Source organism: Lupinus angustifolius, chromosome LG18 (genome assembly GCF_001865875.1).
Source record: "Lupinus angustifolius cultivar Tanjil chromosome LG18, LupAngTanjil_v1.0, whole genome shotgun sequence".
Taxonomy (NCBI): domain Eukaryota; kingdom Viridiplantae; phylum Streptophyta; class Magnoliopsida; order Fabales; family Fabaceae; genus Lupinus; species Lupinus angustifolius.
Genome location: NC_032026.1, coordinates 9,058,981 through 9,071,829, shown reverse-complemented (window position 1 = coordinate 9,071,829; position 12,849 = coordinate 9,058,981). Strand labels below are relative to the sequence as shown.

General features: G+C 32.8%; 1 protein-coding gene across 1 annotated transcript; it reads left to right on the top strand.

Moving 5' to 3' along the window:
- Window positions 7,842-11,328, top strand: LOC109332815 (PI-PLC X domain-containing protein At5g67130-like). Its single transcript, XM_019567875.1, has 9 exons — window positions 7,842-7,919; window positions 8,003-8,068; window positions 8,147-8,269; window positions 8,565-8,702; window positions 9,194-9,292; window positions 9,443-9,746; window positions 9,848-10,071; window positions 10,677-10,763; window positions 10,999-11,328. Exons 1-9 carry the CDS (start codon window positions 7,911-7,913, stop codon window positions 11,164-11,166), a joined length of 1,218 nt encoding a protein of 405 aa, XP_019423420.1. The 5' UTR covers window positions 7,842-7,910; the 3' UTR covers window positions 11,167-11,328.

Genomic DNA, 12,849 nt, shown 5'->3' with positions numbered 1-12,849 from the left:
TAATAGATTATCTAATAATTCTTATTTATTAGAAGTATCAATAATGATACCCAAAATAGTAGGGACAAATACAAGGTTGATACACTCGGATAAAGTTGCATTTATGAGAGAATAAATATTGTCTCTTAGAATTTTAACTTTCTCGTGGACCACCACAACTATAGTGGGTAGATTTAGGATTTGGATTCTCTTCATTACTACTAATATTGTAATGTGAGGTTATAATAGGTTTGATTTTTTAATTTAAAATCTCTATTGTTAATTTTTTTTGAAAGACATGTATCATTATTCCTATCTAGTAACTAGTATTGAATCTTCCTGTCCTTGAGAGTACGTAGATCGGTAGTCTTGAGCCAAAAACATAATGCAATAAAACTTCTTTTCTTTTTCTCTTATATATTTTAAAACTTTTTTGCATCAAATTAAATTATTTTGGCTCTTAATTTTTTCTTTTATTTTTAGACAAATGTCAAACAACTCATCTGAAAACCATAATTATTATTGTTTTTTTTAAAAAAAAACTTAACCATTTAGTAAAATAATTATCAACCCTAAAGCTTCAAAAACTTCCTTTTTCTCTCTCATATTATAGTATTTTAATCCAACAGCCAAATGAATTGTTACAATGTTATTTTAGTTTCAAATCCATGTTTGGACACATTAACAAATCACTTGGGGGCAGGCTGATATATTCTTTTCTTACACATTATAAAAAGCTTAATCCTTTACGTGGATGCTAGTATTTTCCCCCCTTTTTAGACTTGTGAAGACAAGAGTTTTGTTACACTCAAAGGCACAATAACGTTTTCTGCTTTCAGTTGTATAAAAAAGGCACAATAACCTCATTAGCTGAGGGCCTCACGGATCTGCATATAATCATATAAATATATTTGATGAGCATAGCCATGTGAGGTTCTGTGGGACCTAGCCCTTATTACTACCAACACAACTCATTTCTGGTACACTTTTAGGGTTTGTTTGGGAGTTGAATTTTGAAGGGAAGGAAGGAAAAGGGAAGGCTTAAGAGTCATCTCAAATTCTCAAGCCTTCCCTTTTCCTTCCTTCCCCTTCAAAAATTCAACTCCCAAACAAAACCTTAAGAATGTGAGGGGAGAATTAATTTTTTTAAGTTTCTTGTTTATTTAATTTAAAAATAGAGTATGAATTCACTTATTCCAAGAGTAGGATTTTTAAATTTACTCTTCATCCTAGCCATCAATTCTATTAGATATCCATAAAATTAATGGCTAAGATGAAGAGTAAGTTCTTTTAAACTTACTCTCAGACTAAGTGAATCCCCTAAAAATAATATTTAAATCTAGACTTTTTAACTTTATTTGGTACCTCATCCCTATTACCACCGTGATGTTTCCATGTGTATGGTGTTTTGTTGCTGAGTAGCAAACAGCACCCAATGGCATAGTACAGAATGGGTTAGGATGGACGGTGTAAAATGTAGAATGTCTATTTTTGTTTGCCCACGGTTGTCTATGAAAGATGTATAAATGTATGCAATAATAGTTTAAGAGTTTTTTACGGTATCAATTATTTTTTTGGTATTATTAAGCGTATTTTTTTATCTTTTTTGATGAAGAACTAATCCATTTTAGGATGTGTCCACAAGTGTCATTTTCAGGAATTAAACATCCAATTTTTTAATCATTTTGAGAATATAATGAAACCTTATATCATTGACCAACACTTTATTGATGTGTCAATTATTTATATTTAATCATCATTGATTCTTACATATAAGTAACACAAATGATAAATGATATAGTAATTATGAATCTTACTATATTACAGTCTAGTCTTAGGTTATTTGTTATTCTCAAGTTTGAAGTAGCTTGCAATCTAGTCTTTCAAGTTAATCTTTAAAATATCGCGACTAATACAAAACAACTAGTTCATTAACTTTTTTTTGTTAAATTGTGACCAAGTAGCATGTCACACCAAATGTCTAATATGTTGACAAAATAACTTTGTATTTAAAGGCAAACTTCAAAAACTGAATTAATTAAGGTATAGTCGAGTAGGGTTTAGGGTAAAAAAAAATATTTACCCATTAAAGTTTTAAAATGGTGTTATATATGTGGGTTAGATATATTTAAGATATTAAATTTGAGCTAAACCAACTCATATCAAGTGAGTAGTTTTTTTTGGGTACATATATCAAATGAGTAGTTTGGACGAGTCATTGTGTTGTTGAAAGATTATTTTTCTTCCAAGACGTACCTTAAAATTTTTGTCCTTGTTATAAGTAATTTCTAAAAATAGAAAAAAATTGAATGAATAGTTAATAAATAAAAAAAAAATAATGATAAAAACTACAAACTTTAAGAATAGATGAAGTGTTATGCTAACATCTAATTCGGATAACAGTTTATATCAAGGCTCATTTTTTGATTATGATGGATAAGAACGGAAAGAATAAAAAAATTGAATAAGAATAGAATATGATATCAAGTAGACAAGCTCTTGTATTATTCATAGAGAAAAAGATATATATATATTGAAAGTGTAACAATTTTTTACACTATCACCGCAAAGGTAGAATGAATCTGTAATGAAATTTTATCTCTTTCTCAAGGCCCATGCCATTTATTTTGGTTGATTAATATTGCATAATTATCTAGCTTAAGCCAATGTTGATTTAGCTTTTAGGCTCATGGCATTTTCTTCTTTTTTAGCTCAGAGCCTATAGAATATGTTGGTTTCTTTTATATTACCAATCCTTTTCATTTTTCATCCTTTGTTTTTTTTAAATGTTGTGAGAGGATGGTATCATGTGGAAAATGTTGAGTTTGGACTCCCTTCCTATGTGCAGAAAGACCCAATTGGACAAAACTCATTTATCTCACTTAATCTAATGGATATGAGTTATATGTAATATGTGTGTGCAATCAGTTTAGACAAAAAGAGGCAATAGAAAAGTGAGAGAGAAGTTGAAAGAACTCAATCCACAGGAACTCATAGCAGTTGTGGTATATTTGCGATTACGTCTTCGTTCACCGTTAGATCAAGCTTAAATTTGGGTAGCAGATTCACAACTTCTGGTACTTTATTCTGAATAGTTGGATCGGTGAGAAGTCATCTGAGGTGGTAGAAAACGAGCCAAAACAATGGCTGTTTTTATGATTTTTTTCCTGCAACTTTGTGTTCTCATTTTTAAGTTTGTTGCTCTATTATATATTGTATTGTTGAACACGTTTTGTGTTGTATTTTGTAGACACTTTTGTATTCCTATTTTGATCATAGTGGAGCTTGATTGACTAGCTTGTGCTCGTGGTTTTTACTTATCACATTGAGAAGGTTTTCTATGTTAAAATTTTGGTATTCTTGTGTGTTCTTAGTTACTGCATTATTTGTTATTGCTCCTCATAGATTCTAGCAAGTTGGAAAAATTATTATCCATTATATATACTCTTTTAAAGATTTCCTTGTTATTATGTTGAATTTCCCATAAAAAAATGGGATGGTTAAAAAACAATTGAATATAGTTTTATGTGGCTCAAAGCCTGAAGTATAATTTTTGGGCTCATGGCCTAATCTATATAGTTTTTTTGTTTAAAGCCCGTAATATTAATCTTCTATTGATTTAGGTTCACCCCGCATGAAAAGATTTACACCTTAATCTTTCAAAAAACCTGAAAATGCCATTTCTTAAAATAAATAAAAATCTGTTAGACTTTTTTTGGTACATAAAAGGAAGCATACATAACATTGGTCACATATTTGTATCCAAGATCACATATTTTTCACTTAAAAAGGTCATCTATACGAGTCAAAACATCCAACAAGTAAGGTAAGTTTCCTCAAGTTTATGTGTGTTGGTCACACATGCATAGGGAAAGGATTTTTGGATTGAAGTTACCTAGCTAGCTATCTCATGTTAGAGGACTTAAACCTTAAGAGAAAGCAATTTATGTTATGCTTAGTATGGCGAAGCTTCAAAAAGGAGTTTAAAACAAAATTGCCTCAAAAAATAAATGATAATAACTTCTTTTGACCTGTCAGGATAGAAATGGAAGAATGAAAATCACTTGTCTCATTTAATGTCTTAATTTGGTATTCATGTCCAATTATATAAAAAAGAAACGTTAAAAATACAATCTAATATAATTGGGTAGGGACATAAATACATAATTTTTTTTGGGATATGTCATCTTTGTAAAGAAATGGAAACCTTTCTTTTATTTTTGTAAATAGACATTTTCTTGTAGGTATAACATTGACATGATTGAAGGTTGAGTGATTAAATGTCATGTGATCTCCAAATATCTATAAATAATATATATATATATATAACACTAAAGGATAAAGATGTCAACTTCAAGCAGTTTTGATATGAGTTTAAGTTACCCAACATCTGAATGAAAGTCTTTTTTAACTTCGTTACGTTTAGGTTCAGATACAAGATTTCAGTTTCATATTAGATATTAGGGGTGAGCAAGACCCGACCCTACCCGCTCATCCAACACAACCCAATCATGATCAGGTTTGGTCGGGTCTATGGCCGAGTTCGGGTTCAAAAAATAGACCACGTCAATATTTAGGACCGGGTAGGGACCAAACATGACCCATCCCGTCCCGTCCTATGGTCACTCACTCATCATGTTTGTATGTGTTTATACTCAAATATATGTAGAGTAATGATACTCTTTTAGTCGAAAGTATCATTTATACTTTAATTTTTCCATAATATATACATGATTAATAATAATATATATACATATATCATTTTATATGTCAAACTACATATTCATAATAATAAATAATATTGAGAAATCTTTATATAAAATGAGTATGCATTATATTTAATCGGGTTTAGAGTCAGGTCGGGTTTAAAGGCTGACCTGGTCACTATTTAGGGTCGAGTTAGCTTCAGGTCTAGGGTCGGGTCCAGGTTCAAAAAAGTGACATACCAATATTTAGGGTCGGGTAAGGACAAGCCTTAACTCGTCCCAACCCAGCCCATGCTCACCCCTATTAGATATGGACAGATATAACCTGATCCATCCTATTACTATCTCTACTTACCAACCACTGTAGTAACATTTCTATTAAACAAGAAAAATCTGATGAAAGACACACTCAATGTTAAGTATTGTGAAATATATTTGTTCAACAAAAAACACAATGGGTAGAAAGTAGCTTATTGTTGCATTATTTTCGCCCAATCCAACTCAACTCAATGTAAGAAATTTTAGGTCAGATATGTAATGTTTAAATGAGTTTATTGTCATTATTTTAAGTAGTCAAATTAAAGTGATCCAATTCAAGTAAGGTATATGACTATAGACATAATTGTCATAAAAATTAGAGTAAATTACACTGACATCCCCTGAGTTTTAGTAAAATTACACAAATCACCCATCACTTTCTACACCTACACAAACCCCCTAATTTTTATACTTTCATTAACTGACCACCATTGCATGAGAAATAAGTGTGATTTTTTGAACAAAAAATATTATAAATGCAATTAAGTTAAACAAAACATGGTATACTATAGAGACAAGTCCAAATAATATATGAGTCGATACCTCTTTATTATTTTTGGTTCGTTTTGATATAGTATAAGAGCAATTTAAACAATATCTCTTTAGAATTGTTGATGCATTTTGTAACAAAAAATAATAAAGATACATTGATTTGTATATTATTTGGATGTTTCATCACAATATACCATGTTTTGTTTAACTTAATTGCATTTATCACATCTTCTGTTTAAAAGATATGACACTTATTTCTCATACAAGGGTGATCATTGTAACGAAAGTATAAAAAACTAGGGGAGGTTTGTGTAGGTGTAAAAAAGTGAGGTGTGGTTTGTGTAATTTCACTAAAACTCAGGGGGTGTTAGTGTAATTAACTCTAAAAGTTATTGTGTAGATACGAAACGTCCTATTTCTATTTTATGATGGACGAAATTAGAAATAAGTAAATAAAGTAGCATCATCCTTTATGGAAGGATATATACTTCTTATAAATAAGGGGTTATGGTCCCCAAGTCTATGCACCAACTAATCCATCAATGGATTTCCTACTCTAATATCCCATTATTAGAAAGGAAAGATTTAAGTCTTAAGGGAGATTAGGCATAATGACTTGGAATGTCAAAGAACCTACATGTTCTACTATTGACATGCATTTGCACATAAGGACAAAGGAGATGAAGTTAATTCATGGTTACATGATGAAAGATAATATAAATTTCATTCACTATATTGTTTATGAATATATTAGGATACATTTCCGTTCAAGTTCTAGTTCTATATTCTTTCTCGATGATTAGACATGAAAGATCTTGACTATATATGATGATAGTGTTCAACATCTTTAGTATGTATTATATATCTTTAGTATATAAAGTCCCCCATAATTAAAGTCTATTAAAGAGATTTCCAAGTGATGCAGCCTTCTTCCAATATGTTTGTTGTAGGATCTGGACCGACCGGGGGAGATACCTGAAAAGATTCTCCGACGCTCAAATTAGTAAGAGTCTTAGAGGGATTGTTGAAGAGTAAGTGACAATAAATGCTAGCAATAAATGAGGGAATCAATAAGTTATGAGAGTGTGTGAGAGTATTTTATAGATGAGAGAATATGAGATACTTTCTGTAAGGGGACACCCCTTATTTATAGTAGTTGGGGTGGCCGACGAGGCATTTGTCCAATGGTTGATAGTGACTGGTAGTAGATATCATAGGTGTGCAACAGGCCTATCCAATGAGTGGTGACACAAGCCTCTAAGTTGGATTTGTTTAGCACAAGGGGACAAGTTGACTTTGTAGGTGGCGTGACCCAAATCCAATTGAAAATACATTAAATGAGGTGTCAAACGTGATGACAGCTAACTGGAAATTACATATGCTCCCAAGTTGGACTTACTCAGCTCCTAGTTGGTTATATGAAGATTCATCCCGACCGGATAATGTATTTGGTTAACCGGGATGGAATACCATTGTTGATATCTTTGTAGTAATAGTTGCTTAACCTTACCCTTAATGGATAGAAAAGTTCTTTTAAAAATTCAACCCTTACATTATTTTCGCCCAACCCAACTTGATTAAAAAATTAGTTGACTCATTCGAGCAAGTCCACAATGGGCTAGGACAGTCCGGTGACTTCATTTTTGTACTTCTATTATTTGATGTTGTCTTATTATGTATTATACAATATTACTTCATTATTTCACTCGGCGGTTCACCAATAATAATGTATGAATATGGTCATTAATAGATAATTTCTTATATTAGAGAGTCTTAAAAATTTTAATATAGGGTCCATGTCTTGTGTCCATTGTAACATTCGAGCATAAGTGATAATAGGAAACTGAATATTTTCTTTTTTAAAAAGCTGAATAATTTCTTTTAAATGTTAATTGTATGTCAACTTCTTCTGAGTTAGCATATTTTATCATGACTTACCAGCATTGTATTAACATATTTGGATTTACTTTTCATTCAAATTTTTCTGTGCTCAATTTAGTATTAACTAATAATCACCTAATTCCCTTTTTTAATAAAGTAAAGGGTGAAAATATTAGTTAGGAGGGGTGAAGTTCCTATCCGAAAGAGGAAAGTTCATAAAAAATAAAAGGAAAAACTAAAATGATCTATTAATTCTATCATTTAGATATAACTGTGATGAAATTTTTACTCCTACAAAGAAAAACAAAAGTAGCACTTTTTTTACACTACTTTAACACTATACATCTTAAAGACAGATAAAGCTGCTATAAAATGTTCATATTCAGTTCAGAAGTCTTATTCATATAGGTAGTTGCACTTTTTTGAAATTGAAATTTCGCATTCCATCTATATAACTGACAGAGATATCATATAACACCTCATTATTTTTCTCTCACATTCTCTCTCCTTCACAACAAAACACATCAACAAACGATGATGCAGGTAATGCTATTTTCTTCAGCATTCTCTGTTTTTTCAGCTGTTCCAAAACAGTGTCTTCAATTTCCTCTCACTTTTCTTTGCAGAATCCAACTCTTGCAACGACCCTTTTCTCTCTTTTGCTTCTTCTTCATTCCTCACTTGCTCTCAAGGTACAAAGTAACATTTGTAAATTGTAACCCTTTTTGGTTTTTTATAAACTTGTCTATAAGCTTAACCTTCTTTAATAGGAAGGACAAACATGCGTATCAAACAAAAACTGTGACAAAGGTTTGTACTGCGAGACGTGTGTAGCAAATGGAAACTTGCTACCTAGGTGCACCAGAATCCAACCAATCATCCCAACTTCAAAGGTTTAACCTTTTTTGTTTTTTTGTCTTGTGCCATGAACCTAGAACAAATATTTTAAATTACGGTTGTGATCACTATTATGGTTACTATAATTATGATCATTGCAACCATTACGAAATGGATGCAGTTTAATACAACCCGACGTGGCCACAATATTGTGATACGGTGTCACACCCCGATGAGATGCGGTTGCAGCAGTCACTGCAACATCAGTATTACGACCATGTCATGTAATGCGGTCTACAATTTGAATCACTAGTAGAACCTAACAAAGTCTTGTCTTCTTTTTTTGCACAGGTGAAGGGGTTACCATTTAACCATTATTCGTGGCTAACTACACATAACGCATTTGCTCTGCTAGATCAGAAATCGGAGATAGACTCTTTGATTCTTGCTCCCACAAATCAGCAAGATACAATAACAGATCAGCTTAATGTATGTTTTTTTTCCATCTCATTCTTTTTCTAAATATTGTTGTGATCAGTTACTGAGAAAATGCTACAAATTTGTTAGTTAACAAAAGGAAACATAATTGAAACTTATCATAAATTCTAGGTAAGCACTCACCATTGTATCATCTAATTTTTAGCATTACATTTATTAATAAAAAAGGATACTTACAAGAAGGAGAAATGACTTAACTGAACAAGAATCCTCTCCCGTCATGGAGAGTCAAATACTTGTTTTTCATTATATTTTCTGTGACAAAAATGTTATTTTATTATATATAAAATGATAAAAATGTTTTACCATATTATTTTTTCCTTTACTTTTGTAGTACTTGTCTCTCCATTAATGGAGACGGTGGTTACACTTCTTAACTTGCCACTTGCCTGTGCCAAAAAAGTTTGAAGTATTAAGTCTTATGAGAATATACGATTTAAGCTCAAGAGTTTTGCTACCTTATCCTTTATATTTCCTCTCAGAATGGAGTTAGAGGATTGATGCTTGACTTGTATGACTTCGAGAATGATATTTGGCTATGTCACTCATTTGGTGGCCAGTGCTACAACTACACAGCTTTTGTAAGTAATAAATGCTTTATTTGTGCTATTCCAAATTAAGGATAATAGTATTATTCAAGTACAATATTGGAATTTGGAAGCTTAGCATATGAAATCTGGTTATGCTTTTATTTCATTAAGTAATAGTTGTCTTAAATGTGAACAATGCAGCAACCTGCAATTAATGTTCTCAAAGAGATACAAGCATTTCTTGAAGCAAACCCATCAGAGATTGTTACTATTATCATTGAAGATTATGTTACTTCCCAGAAAGGCCTAACAAAGGTGTTTGATGCTGCTGGACTAAGAAAATACTGGTTTCCAGTGTCTCGAATGCCGAAAAATGGCGGAGAATGGCCAACCATAGATGATATGGTCCAGAAGAACCAACGTTTAGTAGTCTTCACTTCAAAAAAGGCTAAGGAAGCCTCTGAAGGAATAGCCTATGAGTGGCAATATTTGGTAGAAAACCAATGTAAGCACTACATTTCCATTATAAAAAATCTTACTTTGGTAAGCACATTTTCATTTGGATTATTGGTAAATGTTGATGAGTTTTGAGAGTGTAATTTACAGATGGAGATGATGGAATGAAGGCTGGTTCATGCCCAAATCGCGCAGAATCGACGCCTCTGAACACAGCATCAAGATCTTTAGTCCTGGTGAACTTCTTTAGAAGTGTTCCAGATGTAACAAAATCATGTGAAGACAATTCAGCTCCTTTGCTTAGTATGATCAACACTTGCTATCAAGAAGCTGGCAAACGTTGGCCTAATTTCATTGCTGTTGATTTCTACAAGGTGCTACAATATTATCCATGTTAAAAATAGCTTTTGAATCAAGAGAATAATGCTAGTACACATATCACATCCACGGTTTTTATCTTATTATAGCTTACCTTACCACATTTTCTCTAACCAATCGAACATTTTAGTTGTAAGATCACTTATGAAGTTCTCGACAATGGACTTGTCAGTTATGTTCCATTGGGAGTACTCCTTAACCTTTGTCATAACTTCCCTAATATAATTTATTTTGGGCATTAATGGCTTAACATTTTCTATCAATGTCATCCACATCATGTTGAAGCTCAGTTTGTTCCCCCGATAAGACATAATTGACTGACTATAAGTTTCTATCGAAGCTAGTAACGCATACACATATCACCAACTGTTTGCTCTCAAGTTTCGACAAGAATAACCAAACTTTTATCTCATAGAGTAATCTTAGCTTTCTTGTCAAAAAATTTCCATAAATGATTTTCACAAAAAAATTGACAGCAAATCAAGTTTATGGTGGAAAAGAACATTTTTCATGTGTGCACCAAACATTACTTAGATAGTATGAGAAATGCAGTGTATTTTTTTAACTAAACATAACCAATTTCTCTACATTGATCTCTCAGAGGAGTGATGGAGGAGGAGCAGCAGAAGCAGCAGATGTTGCTAATGGTCATCTAGTATGTGGGTGTAAAAACATCTCCTCTTGCAAGGTTTGCACGATTAGTTTCATCGTCACCTCCCTCTCTTCTATGTTTTTTTGGTACTACCAAGTACCAAATGTATCTTTCACCTATTAGGTAATGAACTAATCTCTGTCGGGTATGTGACTGTCTCTCGCAATAAGTATTGCTCACATGAATTGAATCTTTGATTTTTTGGTGATCCTTGGGATCTAATAGAGCCTCTTTTCTAAGTTTGCATATACTGAAATTTGGATTTGTGCAGGCAAACATGACATTTGGAGCATGTGATATATTACCTGAGGCTGAAGCAATTCCTCCCCGTGCATCACCACCACATGCCTCCAGCTTTGGCTTTCGAAATTGCAAACCACTTCATTTGTTGTGGTTATTTGCCACTACTCTTCTTGTGGCTATGCTCTTATCATTGTAAACAGTTGTCCCCTTTAATAAAGTGGGGATACAAGAGTGTGTTAGAAGAAACCATTTTGTTATAAAATGCTGAATGTTATAATTATATGGGGTTTGGTGCTGTTGGGACTTTAGAAGAGAAGAAAGGAAATCAATAGAAGAAAGAAGTAAGTAAACAAGAAGAAGGAAGAAGTTAAGAGAATGCATTGTGTATATTCATTCATTGCCTAATCATACGCATAGTAAGGTTGGTGCAACTAATAACAGAAATTCAAAACTAATTTCTAATACACAGTGAATTATAATATGCATTTGACACTCTCCCTTAAGACAAGTCCTTAAGAGATACAACACTCACCCTTCTCAATAAATCTTCAAATCTATCCACCCTTAATCCCTTTGTGAATAAATCTGCCAATTGCAATTCAGTTTTGCAATATTCAACTTGTATCCTCTTTTTGTTCACCAAGTCTCTAATGAAGTGGAACCTCACTTCTATGTGCTTGCTTCTACCATGACTCACTGGATTCTTTGACAAATTTATAGTTGAAATGTTGTCAATCCTTAGTAGCAATGGTGTCTTTACACTCATCTTCATCTCTTTCAACAATTCTTCCGACCAAACAGCTTGGCAAGCTACATAACATGCTGAAATATACTCAGCTTCACAGCTCGAGAGAGAGCAATGACTTGTTGCTTTGTAGAAGACCAAGAGATAGGGGCACTGTTGAGTAGGAATATGTATCCAGATGTACTCTTCCTTTCAACTAAGTCTCCACCATAATCAGAATCTATATAGTCAATCAATTCCAGTTTTGATTTCTGTTTTCCTATTGGAAATAGTATGCCTTTGTCCATCGTTCTCTGTATATACCTCAACACTCACTTGGCTGCTAGGAGGTGAGTCTACTTTGGCTTACACATAAATCTACTCACAAGGCCAACACAATATGAGAGATCTGGTCTGTTGTTGCATAAGAATCTTAGTGATCCAACAATTTGCTTGAACATTGTCTCATCAACTGATTCTCCTTCCTCATCTTTGGTTAGTTTCAAGTTCATTTCAACTGGACTTCCTACTGAGTTGCAGGAATCCATGTTGAACTTCTTTAACACTTCACTTGCATATTTCTTCTGATGCAACATGATTCCTGCTTCTGTGAAAGCAAATTCTAATCCTAGGAAGTAGCTCAATCTTCCTAAGTTAGTCATTTCGAATTCTACATTCATGACTCTTTTGAATTCATCAATTCTTTCTTGGTTTGATCCTATTAGTAACAAATCATCAACATATAAGCAAATAATGAGTAATTCTCCTTCTATGATTTTGATGTAAACTCCATGCTCAACCAGGCACTTCTGGAAATCAAGCTTAAATAGAAACGCATCTATCCTTTTGTTCCAAGCTCTTGGTGCTTGCTTCAAACCATACAAAGCCTTCTTTAACTTGTATATATGTTGTTCTTTTCCTTTTGTAATAAAGCCTGGTGGTTGTTGCACATAAACTTCTTCTATTAGTGGTCCATGGAGAAATGATGATTTCATATCAAGTTGAAACAACCCCCAATTCCTTGCACTTGCTATTGCAATCATTGCCCTTATGGTTTCAATTCTGGCTACCAGTGCAAATACCTCTTTGTAGTCTAGGTCTTGTCTATGTAGGAACCCTTTAGCAACAAGTCTTGCTTTGTACTTTGAGATTGAT

Excerpts from the sequence above, each read along its gene's own strand:
- LOC109332815 (XM_019567875.1), top strand. Across the intron at positions 8,703-9,193 it reads CAATAACAGATCAGCTTAAT|AATGGAGTTAGAGGATTGAT; the intron begins GTATGTTTTTTT and ends ATTTCCTCTCAG. Across the intron at positions 10,072-10,676 it reads TTGCTGTTGATTTCTACAAG|AGGAGTGATGGAGGAGGAGC; the intron begins GTGCTACAATAT and ends TTGATCTCTCAG.